Below are 21,577 nucleotides of genomic sequence, written 5' to 3' on the forward strand. Positions count from 1 at the left end.
GCATGTTTGAATCATAACCATTCTCTCCTTTTACTTGATTGATTAAGCAAACATATGCCAAAGAGCTAGAGTTGAACATTGTTGATATCTTGATCCTATATCATTTTTGTTCTGTAGTTTGTGTTCTTATGATCTGATTCCATTTCAAGATTCTCTAGTTTGTGTTCTTGACAAAGTGCACACATATATTGAATAAAGAGTCGAATACATTAAGAAAGGAAGAGATAAAACCATGTCACCCTCTGATGAATCCCATCATTTTCTCTGATCAAAATGTGGGAATTTTTTGTGAAACTCAGTCATTAAAGCCAAGTTCTCTTGATGAAGGATATTAGCTTTCTCCCTCAGCTTCTCATTCTCTTCAATTATAGTTTGATTCTCCAAATACAGCTGCAGATTCTTCAGCTCAATATCCTTCCCCTGCTTCTCTTCAAATGATCTCCTTCTGCTAAAATAAAAGCAAGCATCATTTTCAAATGAAACAAAAGTCACCCAAAAACATGAAAATTTTGAAATGGGGTTTTGTAAAAAAGCAACCTGGAAAGCCTCTGAACTTGAAGTTTGGACCTTTTTAAACGTCTCCTGTTCTTGGAAGTATGGATTTGATGAAACAGAATGCGTTGTGTTGCAGTGATGCACATTATTCTTCTATGCAGCTTCTTAGCTTTTGGTTTCCTTTGTAGCAGAATAAAGTGTGGAAGTTGCAGGGGAATGTATGGGACTAAAGCTCATACTTATATAGAGGGTGTAGACTCACGGGAAAGAGAGGTGAAAGCAGATTGTAGTGATAATAATGGGTGGTGGACTTGTGATTAAGCATTCTTTATGTCCTGTGGCTAAAGCCATGGACATCGTTAACTACTAGTGCCTTTTGACACTACCTAATAATGGGCTTTCTCGCCTCATTCTGTCAAAAGATGCTTCAAAGCTTAACCCGGCCGCACTTTCTTATAATGGGATCATTACACTCATTCATCTACTTCTTACCTTAAAACATTTGTATTGGGTTAGTCTATTCGTTTCATTCATGCGTTTCTTAAACTTGAACATGAACATTTGTCGATTGATGCTTAAAAGCTCGACTCTATCACACTATCTTATAACAACATTAGTTTGTTCATCGTGCGTCCCTTTACATTAGTGTCTGTCAAGAAATGCTTTAAAACTCGACTACATCACACTACACCACACTTCGTTATAATAGAGTTCATTGGTTGTCGAAAGATGCGACCTTGTAGCGCTTTCTTATCGGGGTTTATGTGTTTCATTATTTTGGGTTTGAATAGAAAATGTAAAGAGTCAAATTTAGTATTGAGGACATAGGGGGAGGCCATATAGTTGGGTTAGTATGTTATGAGCATTCATTGAGGACATAGTGAGTGAATGAAGGTATGATGCTAATTTGTATATTTGTGTATGACTGTATTTGCAATGACCTTTTTGGTTCCACATTATCAAAGTTCATAATGATGCCTCTCTCCCTATTTCTTCTTCCATAACAATCATACCCTTTTTTTTTTTTTAATTTTCTCACTCACTTTTTCCATTTCCCTTTCACCACTAATATATACAATAATATCTATACATACAGATTTGTATTTCTAAAAGTAGAATACTGCCCCACTTTCCATGAACTCTCAACCATTTGTGCTTAATTATAATGATTTCTTCAACTTGGATCTCATTGCCTCTACAATAACTTAAATTTGTTGTTTCAGTTTTTGGGTTATATACATATTCACAACTTGGATGTCCCATTGTAGTTCGTAGTTGAATTATGCAGTTGGTAAACTTATATAGGAAGAGCACATGTAACGCGTCTGGTAGGGAGAGGTTTCAACACCCTTATAAATAATGAGATCTCTCCCTGGAATGAGTATGATTTCTCGATTTACTGCTGTCTACACGCAAGTACCCAATAATTGTAAGTTGAAATAATGAGGTTGGTTTTGGTCCAATATAAAAGAGAGGAAGAGAATAGAGGCACTACAAAGCCTCAGCCTGCACCTTGTTTCCTTACTTCCTTCACCGCCACCACTGCCTTTTGTACCAAAAAATGATGAGATGAAGAGGGTGGGGGGAAGGGGAGCTCAGATTATTGGCTTAGTCAACAATCTAATGAAGGGCTGGTGAAGTTTTCTTTACTATTATTATTACTGTTCTTCACCTTCAAGTATGTATGTTCCTTTCCTATTAGATTCTCATAAAAATGATATATGGGCAATCACATGCACGCTAATGATGAGATGCTATGCATCACTAAGTGTGTAATTGGCGTTATTCCTTGGTTCATTCAGTATCAATCTTGTCAAACTCAAACCCATTTCATTCATGTTGGTAATATCATGACACACACACACCACCTTTCTCTATGCAAATATTTGGGCCTGCTTTTAGAGCGACAGGGGCTCTAGTTCAAGGCTCATCTCTTTTAGTGCTGTATGTCACGTGAGCATTATAGGTGCGGTGATAGTAGCCTCGACAAGCTTCGCTTCAAATGAGTATCACGAAGAGAGTAAGAATTGGATGAAGTGTCGAGGCAAAGCAAGATCACCAATATCTACTCTATTGCAATGCAATCATTTTCATTTTTCTTATTGCTACTTATCTTCATCTGGTTCTAAATTCTCAACCAGTTTTAATTTGATTGGTTATTTGGATTAGATTTGATTGGTTATTTAAATTAGATTTAGTCATATCAAAGATTTGATTCCGTAACACTATATAATAGCCAATTTCATTATTCAATAGTACGAGAGATTTCTCCCTTGTAACATTATATAATAGCCAATTTCATTATTCAATAGTACGAGAGATTTCTCCCTTGTAACATTATATAATAGCCAATTTCATTATTCAATAGTACGAGAGATTTCTCCCTTGTAACATTATATAATAGCCAATTTCATTATTCAATAGGACGAGAGATTTCTCCCTTGTAACATTATATAATAGCCAATTTCATTATTCAATAGTACGAGAGATTTCTCCCTTAACATTATATAATAGCCAATTTCATTCTTCAATAGTATGAGAAATTTCTCCCTCCATTCTTAACGAGTGATATCAGGATTTGGGGGAGTTTTGTGTGTCACATTGTATTTCTTGGGTGACATGTTGGTGAGAGTATTTGCAATGTGATAGTGATATATTCACTTTTAACACTTTGTTTATTAGTGACTAGTTGCTACCCGTGGACGTGGGGGAGTTTCTTTTCTCCGAACCACGTAAGATGTCTCCTGGTGTAATTTCGTTCATCGATGTTGTGAGTACAAATTTGTTCCGGTTGGTGCACAACACATCATTTATATCCACTGCCCATTATAATTTAATTTTTTTACACTTCAAAACCCAAATTCCTTTCCTTGTACGTTTGGATGGGCTTACTGCGAGTTGGGCCACCGGGCCTTTCTGGCCCAACTACTATTGGAATTGGGTTGGATTAGTTAAATATTCGGGCCCAAAGTAATCATCAAGGGAGGGAAGCTATATGAAAATATCGACACGTGGCAATTTCAAGAATTGGGACACGAATTGATTTTAATATAATATAGTATATAATGTATTTCCTTTCCCGGCTTATTTCTTTAATTAAAAATATTTAAGGAAATTGAGAGAGAATCGAATCAATCATTCATTATGGTGGACCCTAACTACCACCAAAAATAGTAGCGAACATTTTGGAATTATGAAAATAATAATATTGAAAATTGCAAATAATCATGATAAATTATTTTATTTCATTATACATTCAGGAAAATAATTTAAAACTCTTTATTTTTGTCTTCATGTACTCATTATCCCAAATTCTTTACATGCGTTTTGGAATAAGATTTGATATTCTTAAAACTGCTTTAATAATAGGAAAAAAGAAAAAAGAAAAATAAGGTAAAAAGATTATCGTTAATATTTAATTCTGTTGCAAAAAGAAATCCCGTCTAAAATTACCAAAAGGCCCATTCGTATTCGCCAAGCAATCATCACAAAAGATTCTCAGAGAAAGGCAACCATCACGGACTGGATCATCTGAGCCGTCCAATGAAAATGAGTAGTGTCGTGGTGAGGATAACGAAACAATTGAACGGCTCAAAAAATGAGTACAATGTACATCTGTCGTACTGAAGCATTGCGCCGACATGGAAACCAAGAGGGCGCCGTGGAAGTAATGATAAACAAGGGGGTAGATTGTTGAATTGGTAATTCATCTGTATCGCTCCGTTAGCCTCAAAATCCTCAACATAATCGGTTTTTCTCTGCGTTTCTTCTTCCTCTTCTTTCTTTCTTTCTTCTTTCCTCTCGTGGGTTTCCTCAGACTTTGATTCTGTTCTATCCCCTCAATCGAAATTGTTTCTGAGAGGGAGGGTTTTACAGTTTTTGAGTTGCTTCGATCTTTTGTTGGCTGATAAGGTGTGGATTTTCATTTGCTGTTTCGACTTTGGTTGAACCCGATTAATCTACCTCGTTTTTGTTTGATTGGAAGAAAATTTTGGTTTCTTACTTTTTCCGTGCTTCTGAATCTATTTTCTTGTTCTTTTGTGTTCCTTGATCATTGTCATACATGGTTGTTTTCGTTTTGTTATATTTCAATGTTTTTGCGATTCTTTGCGAGTTGCGATTCTTGAAAGACTTGTCGAGTTGTGGATTTTCAAGGAATTTATCTAGATGTACTCTTGCTCATAATTTGTGGATTTTGTTGATTGAACCTTATTGGTTTCCTGGTAGTATTAGGGTTTTTGAAGCAAGAAGATGAAAAAGGGAATCGATCACAGATAAGTTCTATCATAATCCTAACGTCGAATTTTCGTTGTGCTATTTTCCTGAAATTACAGCGGATTTAAGCGAGCGCGTAGGAAAACCATGGGTTCAGAACAGAGCGATGGCACAAGCTACCAGCCGTCGGAGCCAAAGCTCTGCGCGAACAACTGCGGCTTCTTTGGTTCGGCCGGAACGGAGAATCTCTGCTCAAAGTGCTACAGAGACTCTCGAATCAAAGCCGAGCAAGCGGCTTCGGCAAAAGCAGCGATGGAGAAATCCCTTCAGTCCAAAATACTTAAGCCGTCTGAAGGTAATGCTCCGGTTGTCTTCTCCGATTCATCAGTGGATTTAGATTCGGCGTCGTCCTCCACAGGAATTTCTCTCTGTAATTCCGACAAATCGCCGTTGCCGGCTATTCCGAATCGGTGCCGGAGCTGCAATAAGAAAGTGGGATTGATGGGATTCAAGTGCAAGTGTGAGGGAACCTTCTGTGGGACTCACCGGTACCCAGAGAAGCACGATTGCTGTTACGACTTCAGAAGTGATGGGCAAGAGGAGATCGCCATGGCCAATCCCGTGGTGAAGGCCGACAAGGTCGAGAGGTTCTGAGAAGGATTTGGCTCTGAACTTGGTAAATTTTTAGTGGGTTTGTTGCTATTATTCGTCTTCTTGGTTCCTTTTTGTCCCTGTTTATTTGGGTTGGTTTCATGGGGGATTTGGGGGGAAGATCTTGCTTGGTTTGCTGCTGGGAAGTGAACAACTATGGTGAATAATGTAGTTTGATTCCTTTCGATTCTGGTATCCTTTTCGTTCACCCCAGTGTTTGTAAAGCCTAGGCAGTGGTTTTATGAATTTGAAGATGAACAAACATTCTTCATGAACCTTCTTTGATCAGACATGAAATCAATCCATTTGAATTCTGAATTCTGAAGCGAAAGTGGTGCTTCTTTTATTTTGGATCCAGTTGGAAATAGTGATTATGTCAATTTTAAAATCAGTGGAACATGTTCTTAATCTTTTGCTTTGTGGAAATTACTTTTGCCATGGTGATGATCCTTGATCCACTTTCTCAAGGTTTAGTGTTCCATGACTATTTTGTTTGAGATTGATAACAAAAATATACCAAGATTATCACTTTTTTTTTTTTTTTTTTTTTTTTTAAGGGGGGGATAAGTTGTTCTATGCCCTTATTTCACAGATGTACAGGTTGTTTTCATGGTTCAATTTCACAAATGTCCCACATTAACATTATCATTTGTAATGGTAAGTTTCTAAGCATTTGTTATATTTTTTCACTTACCAAAATACGCTTGCATCTAATTAATCTAGTCACATTTAATATAATATTTTGTCTTATTATTTAACATTTTTATGACTTTCTATTATTGAAATTTCCATGTATGATGAATGTGCTTTTCCTGTTGTGAATCAATTATATCACAAATTGATATTTTCTTTCCTTAATTGGTAGTGCTCATATTTTATTTTCATTTTTATTCATTATTATTCATTATTTTGTTCAACTTTTACTTTCCTTGATATTGCCCATTTTCATTTGCAAGTTATTAGTTTACAATTATAAGTCTAGTCTAGTGTGAGCCAATTTATATCTATTTAATCATCAAATTTTAATAATCATGAATTTTTTTAACACAAAAAGTTGAACTTTAAAGAACTTATTAAACACCATTTAAAGTTTATAAAAAATAAGTAGACAAAAAAAAAAAATTAAAATTTAAAAACTTATAAAATATTTTAAAATTTTTAGAAAGTAAATAAAACAATTTGAAAAGTTGAAAACAGTTGGAATTTAACCTGTAATTCTGAAATAAATGATTTGAATAGATGAGAGTAAAGGTAGTAATATTGAAAGAGTGTTCAAAAGTTTCAAAAGTGAGGGTCGATTATTGGAAGAATGAATAGCAGTGGTTGGAATTTCTCTTTCAAATTGGTGATTGAGGTACCACATTATTATGGATGGATACCTATTTGCTGCAACATGGTCTACCTTAAACTCAACTCCATTCCCCTTATTATGTTTCACCTCCATTGACAAAGCTCAATAGATGTCAATTAGCATCTCGAAGCTAATGCCTCGATCATCTAATCCTACAATACTTGAACTCAAATTTATGTACTCGCACAACATTCAATATCATATAATACTTTAAAACACACCAAAGATAAGGAGTAACCAAAGTTTTCCTCTCCTATTTGACTCAAATTCCTTTAAGCATAAAGAAAAGTGTCGCCTTCCAACTTTTGGAAAATGGTTGAAAGTGTTGAGGAGTATCCAACACTACATCTCTCCAAAGCTTAAAGGGAAAAGAAAAGAAAAGAAAAAGGAAGCACCTTTATTTCTTGGGGGGGGGGGGGGGAGGCATATGAGTTAAGAGAATGTCCCAAATTCAGACCATAATATGAGAGGTTAGAAGCAATGAAGCAACAGTTTGCATTGCATGTGCACTCAATCAACAACTCCACAAAGCCTTATCCCACCTGTTATGGTAGCCAACACAGTTCATAAAAGTAGTGAGACCTCCACAAAAATACATTATTGAATGATATAGAAACCAATAATAAAGTCTGTGTGTCAAAATTCAAACTCCTCCTATCAACAATAAAGGCATGTCACCACAAAAAAAGCTAATCTTTGTGGATTGAGGATGAACATGAACATAAATTTAGAGGTCGATGGTTCATTTTAAACGGACCACCAGGCCTGAACTGCAACTTTCTCAAAGGGATAACAGCTTGGGTCAATAAGAAAAGTGACCAATAACAAAAGGCTGCCCATTTCATTTAGTGGATATTAGGCAGCTGCATGCTTAAGGTCTGCAAATGGTGGAGCACAACCTGTCCTCTCTCTCTCTGTTCTTTCACTTTCTCTATGGCTCCCTCTCTTCATTCTTCTTATTCAGATACTAAAATCATGTTCATCAGGTCTGAAATGACTTTCAAATATGTCCTAAAGCAATTAGCAAATTTGAAAAGTAGCGAAGTTTCGTTTCTCTTTTGGTTCTTTTTCTTGATAAAGAGTGTTGTGGGTGTGGGGCTGCTCATCTTTTTCAAACCCATTGTACATTCAAAGAATCTAACATGAAAAAATCTTGAGAGGCTTCGGTAATGGCTTCTACCAAAAGGTGTTGCCTAATATACTTTAACAAATAGACGATATGCATTGGTGTCACCTATTTTGGTTTGATCATTGATGAACTTGCAATACAAACACACACACACAAACAAGATTCTGTAGCTACATTTTTCACTCTCTTCAATTACTTCCTCTGTATTCTCAGCATCAATAATGGAATCTTACTCTGTCTTCAATTCCTGTTTCAGCATATGTAAGGATGATGACATTCCTATAAGATTTTAAGTTCTTAGCTCCAAGAATTTTAATAAATTTTGAAAGGTCAAACACTTGGCCTTGATTAATTAGACCTATTAACCACCTTATTTGGTGGCTGCTAAGGCTTCCCTTTTATCTTAAAACAAAATTATTTTCTTTCCTCTTTCTGACTTGGATTCTTATTTCTGTTCACAGACATGTGTATTAAAAACAATGGTAGGTAAAGATTAGATAGAGCCTTTTCAACCATCAAAATTTTGCAGGAAAAAAACTTGGGCACTTAATGATTTGAGCTTCCCACCTTTGTTGCCTCCAAATATTATTATCATTGTACCTTAATCCAACCAAAGCTTCAGACCCACCATGTGATTAACAGTGAGTATCAACTCCTAAGATTTTTCTCCTCCATTTTTCAATTTCTTTCATGGCATTAACTTACATTAAAGTTCGACACCAACCATACATAAAGTTGGTATCAAGTACGTCACATTATATCATATATATATTTGATTTATATGGTTTTGTTTCATTTTTTTCCATTAAGGTTAAGGCTATTTTGATGGACTGAATTTTATTTTTTCTTGTTATAGTGCTTGTTGTTTGTCCTGTAGTCCCTATGGGTTAGAATTATTGGAGTGGGATGACAAACCAATAACATCAAATTTAAGCAATAAAAGTACTCCAAGAATGATTTTGAGGGGCCATACAATAGATTGTGAGGCCCCTCCTCTTGGGTTATAAAGGGATACATTCATTTTCTCTTATCTTTTTCATTATATGTAAGCTAAACCATGGATCGTTTACATATCATTATGTTGAATGAAGGGTAAATTTAGGTAAGTTTGGGCGTTTTGGCAGCAGCTGATTTCAAATTTTGTGCATGTTGTTGAAGAAAGCTGATTTCAAATGTCTTTTGCATTTACTTTTTCATGCAAAAGCTCTGTCTCTCTCACACACTCACTTTAATTCTAAATTCAAATTCATGGAACATTATAAATTTCCAAATTCTATCCCCATTACTAAAGTTTTTAATTAAAATATATATCCAACTATGTTATAGCGCCATCATGACATTCATATATAGATTCGGAAATCAAATTTGCTTTTGCTTTAAGTTGAATTTTAGATTTTTTTTTTTTTTTTTTTTTTTTTTTTTAAATATCTAAATGTCTCTAGAAGGTTTAGAAAGAGTCTGAAAATATTCTTTTGACACAACTAAAGTCAATTAGGATGTTACATGAAATAAGACAAATTTAAGGATAATGAAATAGCATCTTAGACAAAATAGGACAAATTATTATAATAAAAAGTAGCATTGATTTTCATGAAAATTAAAATCCTTCATTTTTATGTCAATTTTGGCACTGCTTCGCACGAAAAACAATGCAGTTTGAGAGTTTTGACTGTTTTTAAATTAATAATAGTAACAATTTTAGTGTTGAAAAATTAATTAGAATTTAATTGGAACTATTTATAAAATTTTAAAATTGAAACTGTGATGGTTTAATTTTACTAAACAAAGAAAATAAAATTTTCTGTCAAAAGGTCAAAATGGTAAATTCGGAACGGCGTGATGATGTTAATGGTCACACGACGTGATTCGTTTTGTTAGTTAATACTCTCACGAAGTAATCTGGTGAGAGTAAGACTCGGGTACGGGTGCAATACTCTCACTAAAAACGGCGTCGTTTTGGTCTACATGATCCATCTTCAATCTCTTCTTCTTCTTCTTCTTGAACTCCCTATTCTCTCTTGTTGAATCCATAGGGCGAAGGTAGAGAGAAAGGTACCGGATTTGTGTGAATCACATCCCCCACACGATTAGGTCCACTTCCCCTTCTACCGCCTGTTACTGCAGCTCCACGCTTCGCTTTCAGCATTTTGGGTCTTCGTTTGGGTCCCATTTCTTCCTTTTCTCTCTCTTTCTCTCAAATTTTCTCTCCGCCTTCTCTTCTCTGCTCTTTTCTTTTCTCTGAAAGCAAAAATACGCCATTCTTCAATGTCCTGCTAAACCCATTTCCCCAAACCTTCTGTCCCTCTTTGCAATGGCTGCTTCTGGGGGTACTGGTTATAGAAATGGCGCCACTTCTAGAAACTCTCTTAAGCCCGATAAGCCCTTTTCCCCTAATTCCCATCCCAAGTCTTCTCTTAAGTCTAAGTCTCTTCCCAATTCTGCTCTTCGTCGTAGTAGCCCTGCATCTCTCGGTGCTGCCAAGGATGACGGTGGAGGTTTGTTGTTCGCATTTCTGCCACTTGTTTTGGGGATTTTTTTTTTTTTTTTTTTTTTTTTTTTTTTTTTTTTTTTTTTTTGTGTGTGGAGATCCTGGTTTTTTGTTTGTGGTTTATGGAGGTTTTGTGATTTTGTACATGATTCATGTGGGTTAGTGATTTGAAATTGGGGATATTGTAAAGGGATGATTTATTAGATGCTGGATTTATGGTGATTATATAATGATTTGTTGCGTTTGAAAAGGGAATCGTGTTGAAGGCTTTCAATTGAGTAATGGTATTGATGTCTGGAGGATTCTGCTTGAAGCAGATAAAAACCGTTTTAACATGTCATGAGTTTTTTTTTTTTTAAGTGTTTAATTAGATTTTGATAAACTATCATACTTTCACTTGTATGCTTTTTGTTTCATTAGTGAGAAGGATTGAGTTTGAGTAGGCCTTTTTTTTTTTTTTGTGTGTGTTCAAATTTCACACTTCCATCTCTTTCATTATGCACTAATGATCTCTAATCCTACCATTTGTACAAACCAAAAAAAGTTTTTGAATTCATTCTGTCCAAATGGTTTTCACGTTTCAATATTTTAATTTCTGTTTAGCTTTTTATGAAAATCCTGAAGTACATTTGTAGTCGGAACCGTCAGTTTAATGATATGGTCTTCCCTTTTCTCGCATTGTTCTGTTCTATACACTTGAGTTAATTGAATGTTTTTCTTTGATATAAATAATGGCTGAGTGTAGTTCCTGGAAGAGTTCGAGTGGCGGTTAGATTGCGACCACGCAATTCAGAAGAATTGATAGCTGATGCTGATTTTGCTGATTGCGTAGAATTGCAGCCTGAGGTAAAATGGGAGCAACATTACACTAATAAATACCATCTTCCCTACCATTATTATAATCTTAATGGAGTTATTCAAAACCTCAAAATATATTTCAGCTTAAAAGGTTGAAACTTCGGAAGAACAACTGGGATTCAGATACTTACGAGTTTGATGAAGTGCTAACTGAGTTTGCATCTCAAAAACGTGTTTATGAAGTTGTGGCGAAACCTGTTGTGGAGGTATGTTTACATTAGATTTTCAGTTTCCATCATAATTCTTGCTGTTTTTTTAATGAAAAAAAAAACCATGCTTGGTTTGTTCTGTTCATTCAATTCTTCTTTCAAACTATTCATATATTCACCTTTTAGCAGGAATGTGTTGAAGAGAAAAAGATTCACTATAATTTGCTTCTAATCTTTATCCAACTTCACTTGAAGTCAATTCTTTTCAGACCCTTGTTAATTTTTTTTGCAATTTCCTTTGAGTGACGGGCCATTTTTCTTATCCTTAAGAGTGTATTGGATGGCTACAATGGAACAATTATGGCGTATGGCCAGACTGGTACCGGTAAAACATATACTCTTGGAAGATTAGGAGAGGAAGACACTGCTGATCGTGGAATAATGGTGCGTGCTATGGAGGACATCTTGGATGAAGTTTCTTTGGAGACAGATTCTGTCTCGGTATCCTACTTGCAGGTTGTTTCCCTCTGAAGTCACTATGCTACCATTTTCTACTAGTAGTCTGCAAAATCTAGTGCCACTTGTCGAGCACTTTTTATTTCGCGTCGTCTCTAAGAAGTTCTTGTGTGCTGAAATTTTAGTTCTTTGTATTTTCATGATAAACCTTTAATTGCTAAACTTCTCTTTTAATTGCGTCCAGCTTTATATGGAGAGCATACAGGACCTTCTTGACCCTGCAAATGATAACATTTCCATCGTAGAAGATCCTAAAACTGGTGATGTTTCGCTACCTGGGGCTAGCCTCGTAGAAATTAGACACCAGGAGAGCTTTCTGGAACTACTAAGATTAGGGGAAGCTCATCGGTTTGCAGCCAATACAAAATTAAACACCGAATCTTCTCGTAGTCATGCAATTCTCATGGTATGTAAATGCTAGTTACTTTATGGGCTTTCAATGCCTTAAAAAAGTTTTAGTAGCTTATGGATTTAGACCTTTATTTCTTGTTGAAGGTACATGTAAAGCGATCTCTGAAAGGAAGGGATTCAACTCTGTCAAGTGATATTGGTGGCAATTCTCATTTGGTTAAGACCTTGAAACCTCCTATTGTTCGGAAGGGAAAGTTAGTAGTGGTAGACCTTGCTGGTTCTGAGCGTATCGACAAGTCAGGTGTGTCTATCCAGCTGTAGTCAAATAGATTTGGATTCAAAGGTTTCCCTTTGATGACTAGGCCACCACATTGAGCTGAAATATATTGTATACATACTTGGCTTTCTCAATGAATATCACATTCGTTGAAGATTATTTATCTTTCTTGAGGCAGGAAGTGAAGGACATACACTTGAAGAAGCCAAATCCATCAATCTCTCCCTGAGTGCATTAGGGAAGTGCATAAATGCACTTGCTGAGAATAGTGCACATGTTCCAGTTAGGGATTCAAAGCTTACAAGATTACTACGGGATTCATTTGGTGGTAAGACCTGATTTTGATATTGTTATAGGTATTCCCGACTGAGGAAATTTGTTATTCGTTCATATAATTCCAAATTATGCAGATTCTAAAAGGAAAATATTAACATTCTATATCTACTCAATGGCTTTGAATTCATTTAAAGAGATAGCTAGAGGTGGTTTTTATAGATGGATAAAAGGGGACCTGTCCTCTCTAATTGTTCTCCTAGAAGTTGGCATTGACTCAGATAGCTAGGGGATGGTTTTTAACGATGGAGAAAAGGGGACTTGTCCTCTCTAATTGTTCACCTAGAAGTTGGCGTTGAAACTATTGCCTTCTTCAAAGGAGGTAGAAGTGATAAGATTCCTTGATTTCGAAATGGCCCTTCAAAGATTTTTAAACTAATTGATGGGTTTTTTTTTTTTTTTTTTTTTTTTTTGGATTTTATCCATAGTGACTCGGCCATGTTAAGGGGGCCAAATGTAAAAATCTGACCTTTTGGGGGGTTGATATTCCATAGATCTATCCATTGTAGCTGTAATACCGTTGGTATATCTTGGGCAGTTCCCACAACAATATTTAATAGTATTGGACAGCTTCTTTGTGATCATTATTTCAAATGATATGCTGACTATCCTTTGGGTTTTTTGCGGTTATCACTGTCTTTTGAAAAATTTGTCGGAAATGGACTGCATATTTGATACGGAGCTGCTTGGTGGCCATCCTTGATTTTTTTCCTTATGATAGAGTTTTGCAATATTTCTCTCCTTTTTAATTGAACTTTGAGAGCTTCGTATAATTGCAAACTCCTACGAACATCAGACACTTAGACCCCCAGCTTGAATTATTCTTTTATCGAATAGAATTTGCTTTCAAAAATTCAAAAAGAGAGAGAGAGAGAGCTAAGAAAGTGCAACGGACTGCATGCATGTTCTGAAGTTTAAGCTTTTAGGTGCCAACTCAGGAATATTTCTTTAGGTTGTGGCAATCATATTTTCTTGTAGTTTCTTTCTTTTTAATTCTCGCAGCGATGGTTTTCCTGTTTTTGCAGCAATATCTGACCATGCAAAATTTTAACAGGAACAGCGAGAACTTCACTGGTTATTACTATTGGTCCTTCACCTCGTCATCGTGGAGAGACTACAAGTACAATAATGTTTGGCCAACGGGTAAGTTATGGGTGCTTACTTTTTGAGTCTGAAATTCTTATCTTCAAATCGTTCTGAAGTTGCATTGATGTGGACAAGTTAATCTCCAGTACTCTAATTTTTTGATGCGTTGTGTTCTGTTCTATTCCCAAGATTGTAATTTTTAGAGCTTTTTGCCTCTCAGGCTATGAAGGTGGAAAATATGTTGAAGATAAAAGAAGAATTCGACTATAAAAGTTTGTCAAGAAGGTTAGACATCCAATTAGACAAGCTGATTGCAGAACATGAAAGGCAGCAAAAAGCATTTGAGAAAGAAATTGAAAGAATTACCAAAGAAGCACAGGATCGCATATCTGAGGCTGAAAAAATTCATTCAAATGCCTTGGAGGTAAGGGTTCTTCTAGATTGATTAAATTCTCTAGAGATTGATAATTCCCTATGTTGTTTCCAAAGTTTGTTCGTTTACAAATTTAAAGTCGAGAATTACCTTCTTGCTATAGAAGGAAAGGCTAAAATATCAGAAGGATTACATGGAATCAATTAAGAAGCTTGAAGATCAGCTGATGGTAAAGCAGAAGAAGCTTGGTGGGGAGAAAGTAATTAATGAAGCCGTTGCTGCTTCTGCTTCTAGTATAATTGCTAATGGAGAGGTATCCTGTTCCTGTATCGTCAACATCCCTTCTTTCAGTTTCAAAGGAATATAACAATCTTATTTGCTATTTTTCTGCTCATATCATTAGATTCTATCGAGTGTCCTAAAATTCTCTTCATTCACAAGAAAACACCATGAATTTTATAAGATCACAATTTCTATTGCTCGTCCCAACATCAAGTTAATGTTTCTGAACGATTAGAAGAGTTAAAAACATATCCAGTATTATTCATTAAAGAGAAAGGTCAACAGAAAGTCTCTGGTAGCTTGCTTTTCTTTTTGCCCCTTAGATTGTGGCAACAGTTTCAACCTTCTCTTAAAGCATCCATATCTATTCTTGAACGATATAGGGTTCAGCGGCATCTGCTCTCAAGGAAGTAGCAGAACTAAAGAGGTTGGTTAACAAGGAAGCACTTTTGAGGAAAGCAGCCGAAGAGGAAGTTAGCAATCTTAGAAGTCAAGTATCCCAACTGAAGAGATCAGAGGTATGTTTGGTTCAACTCTATGGAATTAATTTTAGCCTTGCTCTGTCATGTCCCAGCCCATCAATTCTATACATAAGGCTGTTGTTATTATTAATGGTGCCTTTTATGTGCTAGACTTCTTGCAATTCAGAGATTTTAAAGCTTCGCAAGACTCTAGAAGATGAGCAAAATCAGAAAAAGAAACTAGAAGGAGATATAGCTATACTACAAAGCCAGTTGTTGCAATTGAGCTTTGAAGCAGATGAGGTAAGTTTTGGCTTATTTGTTTTCTTGATCTTGTTTGTATAACCTTATGGTTTTAATAAGATGTGCTTTATTTGCAGACCAGTAGGCAACTGGACATTGGTGAGCCTGGAAAAGTCCTCAGTTCTCTAGATTCTCTTGTGCAACAAGTTAAGCATTCACAGGCTCAGGAGCCTGCAAATGGGGAGAAAGCTTCAGTAGCCAAACTCTTTGAGCAAGGTTTCAGTCTCTTCCTGTATTATCTTGTTCTTTATTTCAAGTTGACCATTAATTCTATAATATTTCACAGTGGGACTGCAGAAGATCTTGTCATTGCTGGAAGCTGAAGATTACGACGTCAGAATTCATGCTGTGAAAGTGGTTGCAAATCTAGCAGCTGAAGGTACCCAAATCATTACAGTGTTCTATGACAATCTAACACTATTGCTTTGCCCTGTTCTTTTCTGGCTTTTTTAAGTTATTCTTATAATTCTAACTTAGGTTCATATTCAAATTAGTATTGCAATGTCCTCGTAATTTGAAGAATTATTTGCCCTGAATGGTCTTTATCCTCGTAATTTAGATGCCACTGGTTGCTATTATTTAATTCTTTGTTGAAAGAGTAGTAGAGGAGGATGATTATAAGCTGAAATGGTACTGTGGCTGTGAGATTCATTACTTGCCTATATTCTAAATCTACTTTTAGTTGAGTGCTTCCTTCAATATAAACCTTTTGAAGTTCTAAGTATTATAATGCTGCAATTGAACTGTCGGCAATGAACAAATGCATTATATTTCTTACCGAAAGGGCAATTATGGATATTTGCTTCAAATGTACAGAAACAAATCAGCAAAAGATCGTTGAGGCTGGGGGCCTATCATCTTTGCTGATGCTACTCAGAAGCACTGAGGATGAGACAATACACAGAGTGGCTGCAGGGGCAATTGCAAATCTGGCAATGAATGGTTAGTTTCTATTCCTTGTGTGCAGGAATAAGTTTCGTGCTTTGATCTCCGATACTCCTTGCCTGTCTTCTTTTTTAGGCTGAGGTTTCATTGTTATTTATGTTTGCCTTGTCTTTTCCGTCAGAGACCAACCAAGAGCTCATTATGTCCCAAGGAGGAATTAGCTTACTGGCCGTGACTGCTGTCAATGCTGAGGATCCCCAAACCCTTCGTATGGTTGCCGGAGCAATCGCCAATTTGTGTGGCAATGGTAAGTGTTACAATTTCTTAATCTATGCAAATTCCTCAATCCACTTCAAACGCTCACTACAAGTTATGATATTATGTCATCCAGATAAGTTGCAGACGAAGCTAAGGGGTGAAGGCGGCATTAAGGCATTGCTCGGTATGGTAAGATGCAGACATCCTGATGTTCTTGCACAAGTTGCTAGAGGAATTGCTAATTTTGCCAAGTGCGAGTCAAGGGCCTCTACACAAGGTAACAACTTACAAAAGGTTTGATATAACATGAAATCTTGGAAGCGTTTTGGGGGGGGGGGAAAGTTTGATGAACTGATTCGGGTTTGGTTTGTTGAAAGGAACAGGGACCAAGGCTGGAAAGTCCTTCTTAATTGAAGATGGAGCACTCCCATGGATTGTACAGAATGCCAAAAATGAAGCATCGACGATCAAACGACACATTGAACTCGCACTCTGTCATTTAGCACAACATGGTATGGCTCTTTTTCTTTTCTGCACTTCATCGTTCATATCAGCAACAAGAAGTCTCGAAAACATTGACTTAGAAAAACTTCTACATTGCTGATAATGCAGAAGTGAATGCAAAAGACATGATCAGTGGAGGTGCCCTGTGGGAACTCGTTCGGATATCGCGAGACTGTTCACGAGAAGACATAAGGACTCTTGCGCATCGAACATTATTATCGAGCCCAGCATTTCAAGCTGAAATGAGACGATTACGAATAGATTATTGATTGATCTGAGGCAGTAGGCGTGACAGAAACATGTATGTTTATCTATCAGCACAATCATTTCTGAATTTTTGTCATGAAATCAAAGTAGTGTGAGATTTGGGTTGTAGTAGTTTATCAAATGGTATTAATTTCTCAGAGCCACTGGCCTGATCTGTAATTTCAAACTTAGTGTGTAAATTTATTTGTATATTAAGTGAATAAAAGTAGTTAATACAAAAGTTGTGGGTTTACCTTGTAATCTTAATTCTGACTTTGGAGTGTTAATTTGTTCATTCTGAATTTTTGTTTGGATCATATTTTTAAACTAAGAGCAAATTTTTCTTTTAAAAAAATTGAACTTACCATCCCAATTTGTATATTTTAACTTTTTCGTTATTGTTAAGGTTACTGTTTATTGTTGGAATTCAAACAAATTGGTGTTAATACAAGAATCTAATAGACTGAAATTAAGATATTTTACTCGGAGTTTTCTTATAAGATGGGTTGGTGTGATGCTTGGCCTCATACCTTCCAATGTAATGCTTGAGTGGCTCGACTTCCAAGACTCAAAGGGCATGCTTTACCTCCTTAGCCAATTTGAACCTCTAGACGTCTAACGTCCCATTTATCAAACCACAACTTCAATCATTCAAATAACTCGCTCTAGTATGTTTCTTTTCGCTTTCCGAAAAGAAGGAAGGTTTTGTATTAGGAAAGAAATGATTTAATAAACAAGTTGTAGGTTGAGATGGGCTATAGGAGCGTAGGAGTTGTAAGCATAAAGTGTAAAAGAAGTTTTTGATGCTGAAAAAGGAAATGAAAATAAAAAGGAAAAATAGAGGAAATGATGATAAAATCAACAGAAACCAAGAGAATGAATCTCCCATATTTTGAGCAGGCAAGGGTATAGGAACTTGTGCAACAAAGACAAAAGGGCTTGAAATATAAACACAGCTATGCCTTTAATTTAGCTCCATTTCTCCTCAAACTCTTCACAAACAAGCTTTGCATAATGCACGCAATAACAACTTGAAGCAACCCCTTCCCCATTCTCCCATCAACCTTCTTCACCACAAACAACGAAAGACAGAGAGGAGAGAGAAGAGATTTGATGTATTGTGATCTGATGAATGGTTTTTAATGGGAATTGTTTGTCGTTAAATTTGTGCCTCGAGAAAGAGCTGAGTTCTGGATCTCATCTACTGCACGTGTCAATTACTTTCCTTTCTTTCTTTTGACTTCAAATCACTAAACCCCATTTTTCCATCATGGGGTTTTCAGATACATCCCAATAATGTTGAAAAAAAGGTTAAATTTCATGTGGGAAATTAGATGGGAGGTGATGATTCATAATTGGTCTACAAGAACAAAGAAGAAGAAGAAGAAGAAGAAGAAGAAGAAGAAGAAGAAGAAGAAGAAGAAGAAAGGGGGAGTAATCATAAATTTGACATCTAACTCTAATTTAATTATCATCGACTACATCAAGAAATTAAATATCCTGAGAATGAGAGAAACAAACTTGAAGACATGGAAAAATAATTGAAATTAAAAGAAGAAAAAAGGAACAAACCCAAATTAATTCATCTCCCATGCCTGAGTGGCTACCTAACAAACAACTCAAAAGGATATGGAAATTATATATATTTATATATGTTTTGGGGAGGAGGAGGGGGGGGGGGGGGGGGGGGGTTAGTACGGAGGTCGAGCCGTACCCCAATAAGCTGCTTCCGATGGCGGCATTTGAATTGAGTTTAACAGATTCGGAGGCAAACCGTGAAATAACGGCACATTTCCGTCGCCCAGAAGTTGTTGTTGTTGCTGTTCATGATGGGCTGTTTGCGGCGGTTGGGACTGTCCAACTTCATCCGGCGACCCAATTCCGCCTCCGCCCTGCAGTGGCGGCATCGGCGGTTGGTCGTCGTCTTCCAACGGCAGGCGTTCATAAGCAGCGTTGCTAAACGAGGCAGCCATGATGACGACGGGGCCGGAGGCGACTAAAGTACCCACGACGCTACCGCCGACTACCTGACCCTGACCGCCGGCGAGGTAAATAGTCAAGCTGGTTGCAGCTGGAGGAGCCGGCGGAGGGAGGAAAGAGCCGGCAAGGGATAAGATCTCAAAGCGACCATGTAAGTTGACAATTGCACCAGGGGAGGCCGGCTGGCGGAGAGTGACGTTGGTGACGGTGCCAGTACCACTCATAATGCAAACGCCGCGCTGGCGGCGGCGAGCGAAGGTGGCGACGCTGTCGACGATGTCACAGCCGTCAGTGACTTCGATGACATGAGTCCGAAGGGCGTTGGCACTGTCTCGAGTAATAATAATTGGTGGCTTGGGTTTATTCTTGGATCCGGCGGGTCTTCCTCTGGGTCGTCGAGTAATCTCTCCATCAGCAGCGGCAGCGTCGGCAGCGCTGGTGGGGGCAGAGTTGTTGTGGTCATCATCGTCGCGATCTCGTTTGAGACGAGTAGTGGTGGCGCTATGTTCTTCTTCAGAATTATTGTTGTGGTGGAATTGTTGTTGGAGATGGAAATCCCGTGTGTGGAAAGGAGGGGGAAGAGAGTGGGCATCCATGGGGTTTCAATTCAATCCAATTCCTTCCTGGGTTTTGGGTTACAATTGAAATTGAAACAGAATCCCCAATTATGTTTTGTTGTGTTGAGGCTAAGAGAGGGAATTTGTTGGGTTAAGTTTTGGTGATGCTCATCTCATCATCCGATCTGATCTGAGAAGGAGAGAGAGAGAGAGAGAGTTATGTTTCGTGGGGTTTAGGGTTAGATGGGAGATGGGTTGGGATTCGTTAGAGGTGCGTGCTTATGCCTCTGGGCGGTGCCTGGGTCCCTCTTCTTTCTATCTCTCTTTTCTCTTTCATCTCTCTAAATCACTTTCTTTTTATTTCTCTAATCAACAACTAAACTAAACATCATATTTCTTCTATTTCCTTAACGTTTTCAAAAGTTTCTTCACCTTTTCATCACTTTCTCTTATTTCATTTCCTACCAACTTTGTATTATTTAAATATGCTGTCACAACCTTTTATATATTAGAAATGCTATAATTTAATAGTTTAAGCCTATAGTTTCAATACCTTAATAGTGAAAGCATTTGAACCTAGTGTTAAAATTATAGAGCTAAAAGTCAACTATAGAGTTGAAGAACTCAAGAGGACAATAATGCATTATAATCTCAACATTAGGGATGATGTCATAATACCACTATTAACTTTTTCTCTATTTATGTACTATTATTACTGAAAAAAAAAATACTTAGAGTTGACCTGCAATCAATGAAATGAAGAACTATAAATGGTTGTTTTTTTAGTGTAAGTAACCATTGTTGTTGTAGGCTTAGAAGTAGAAATTGAGAAAGTCAATGAGAGATTATTTTTGTCTTGGTTCACAAGGTTGATTTTATGTAATTATAAGGTATAAATTAATAAAAATTAAGTTTTGTTAGTTAATTTATTTTTTTATTATGAAACAAATTTAAAACTTATTAAATATTTTTTCACATATTTTGAGAATTTATCACTACCATAACAAAAAAAAAAAAAAAAAAAAAAAAAAAAAAAAAAAAAAAACATGACGTTTGTGACAAATATTAATAATAGGTTATTGATATATATTAAATAATTAAATAATTCGATATTTCAACGTTGAGTGGCCCTGAAGAGCACCCAAAAGCATAATGATTATGAGTTAGTTGTTTAATTTATATGATTAACACTATACATATGAATTTAAAAATATACATCATACATATTATAGCAAATATTAAATATTTGTCCTTATCCAAAGCAAAAGTCGTGTAATAATTTGTAAATTCCCAAAGTCCATGCCGCTAATGTGAGTCTTCATACAAAACTCCATCATTTCTGTTGACATATAAGTTTTAATCTTGTGGAATAAACCAAAAAAAAAAAAAAAAAAAAAACATATTTTTAATAGGAAGGCCTTCACATGGGTACAATTAAGTGAAACCTAGATCATGAGAAAATGACAGAAAACACGTGCATCTAATGTCAATAGTTCAAGACCCACGTGATGCCTCTTCTTAAATGTTATTTTCTTTTATTATAAATTTAATCCCACCAACTCTTTTTTTTTTTTTTTTTTTTTTCTCTTTTTTTCTACATCAATTCTCATTTTGCATCCAATTTTCTGATATTTTTTATCCTATTAATACATGTGTTAAATCATTAGTTTTTAGTTTAACTAGTGTTCCACATGATCTAACCCGAGAGAATCAAAGTCAAAGTTTTCAATAATAATATAATTGAAAATTAGAAGAGTAGAATTAAAAAGATTTTATATAGTGGGAGAGGAAAATGCATAATCTATACACTAATTCATTTAAAAAACAAT

At 36.2% G+C, this 21,577-nt stretch overlaps 2 protein-coding genes, 1 non-coding gene and 1 pseudogene across 7 annotated transcripts; 2 read left to right on the top strand and 2 right to left on the bottom strand.

Moving 5' to 3' along the window:
* Nucleotides 1-158: 158 nt before the first annotated feature.
* On the bottom strand, nucleotides 159-821 carry LOC111796094 (uncharacterized). Its single transcript, XR_015420999.1, has 2 exons — nucleotides 538-821; nucleotides 159-445 (listed from the first exon to the last, which is right to left on the bottom strand). It is a non-coding gene; the product is annotated as an uncharacterized LOC111796094 (transcript).
* Nucleotides 822-4,052: 3,231 nt separating this feature from the next.
* LOC111795505 (zinc finger A20 and AN1 domain-containing stress-associated protein 1) lies at nucleotides 4,053-5,769 on the top strand. 4 transcript variants are annotated; one of them, XM_023677971.2, is made up of 2 exons: nucleotides 4,053-4,196; nucleotides 4,830-5,769. In XM_023677971.2, exon 2 carries the CDS (start codon nucleotides 4,858-4,860, stop codon nucleotides 5,362-5,364), a length of 507 nt encoding a protein of 168 aa, XP_023533739.1. In that variant the 5' UTR covers nucleotides 4,053-4,196; nucleotides 4,830-4,857; the 3' UTR covers nucleotides 5,365-5,769. The 4 variants fall into 4 exon arrangements, with proteins under 4 accessions (XP_023533739.1, XP_023533738.1, XP_086980055.1 ...); XM_023677970.2 differs by lacking the exon at nucleotides 4,053-4,196 and adding an exon at nucleotides 4,203-4,407 and having other exon boundaries at nucleotides 4,723-5,769; XM_087123929.1 differs by lacking the exon at nucleotides 4,053-4,196 and adding an exon at nucleotides 4,203-4,407 and having other exon boundaries at nucleotides 4,729-5,769.
* A 4,067-nt stretch (nucleotides 5,770-9,836) lies between these two features.
* Nucleotides 9,837-17,472, top strand: LOC111794916 (kinesin-like protein KIN-UA). 2 transcript variants are annotated; one of them, XM_023677111.2, is made up of 19 exons: nucleotides 9,837-10,336; nucleotides 11,075-11,175; nucleotides 11,271-11,393; nucleotides 11,667-11,852; nucleotides 12,037-12,258; nucleotides 12,348-12,504; nucleotides 12,659-12,808; nucleotides 13,868-13,956; nucleotides 14,120-14,323; nucleotides 14,436-14,585; nucleotides 14,938-15,072; nucleotides 15,187-15,318; nucleotides 15,396-15,534; nucleotides 15,605-15,697; nucleotides 16,135-16,260; nucleotides 16,385-16,510; nucleotides 16,595-16,738; nucleotides 16,839-16,973; nucleotides 17,074-17,472. In XM_023677111.2, exons 1-19 carry the CDS (start codon nucleotides 10,153-10,155, stop codon nucleotides 17,232-17,234), a joined length of 2,757 nt encoding a protein of 918 aa, XP_023532879.2. In that variant the 5' UTR covers nucleotides 9,837-10,152; the 3' UTR covers nucleotides 17,235-17,472. The 2 variants fall into 2 exon arrangements, with proteins under 2 accessions (XP_023532879.2, XP_023532880.2); XM_023677112.2 differs by having other exon boundaries at nucleotides 9,838-10,336; nucleotides 16,845-16,973.
* A 1,411-nt stretch (nucleotides 17,473-18,883) lies between these two features.
* On the bottom strand, nucleotides 18,884-20,096 carry LOC111794920 (AT-hook motif nuclear-localized protein 22 pseudogene; annotated as a pseudogene).
* Between the last annotated feature and the right edge of the window lie 1,481 nt (nucleotides 20,097-21,577).

Source organism: Cucurbita pepo, chromosome 5, assembly GCF_057944985.1.
Source record: "Cucurbita pepo subsp. pepo isolate OVF chromosome 5, ASM5794498v1, whole genome shotgun sequence".
In the NCBI taxonomy this organism is placed as follows: domain Eukaryota; kingdom Viridiplantae; phylum Streptophyta; class Magnoliopsida; order Cucurbitales; family Cucurbitaceae; genus Cucurbita; species Cucurbita pepo.

Coding starts and splice junctions, on each gene's coding strand:
- LOC111795505 (XM_023677971.2), top strand. CDS start 4,858: ATGGGTTCAGAACAGAGCGATGGCACAAGCTACCAGCCGTCGGAGCCA.
- LOC111794916 (XM_023677111.2), top strand. CDS start 10,153: ATGGCTGCTTCTGGGGGTACTGGTTATAGAAATGGCGCCACTTCTAGA. Junction 11,394..11,666: donor TGGCGAAACCTGTTGTGGAG/GTATGTTTACAT, acceptor CTTATCCTTAAG/AGTGTATTGGATGGCTACAA. Junction 15,535..15,604: donor AGCCAAACTCTTTGAGCAAG/GTTTCAGTCTCT, acceptor AATATTTCACAG/TGGGACTGCAGAAGATCTTG.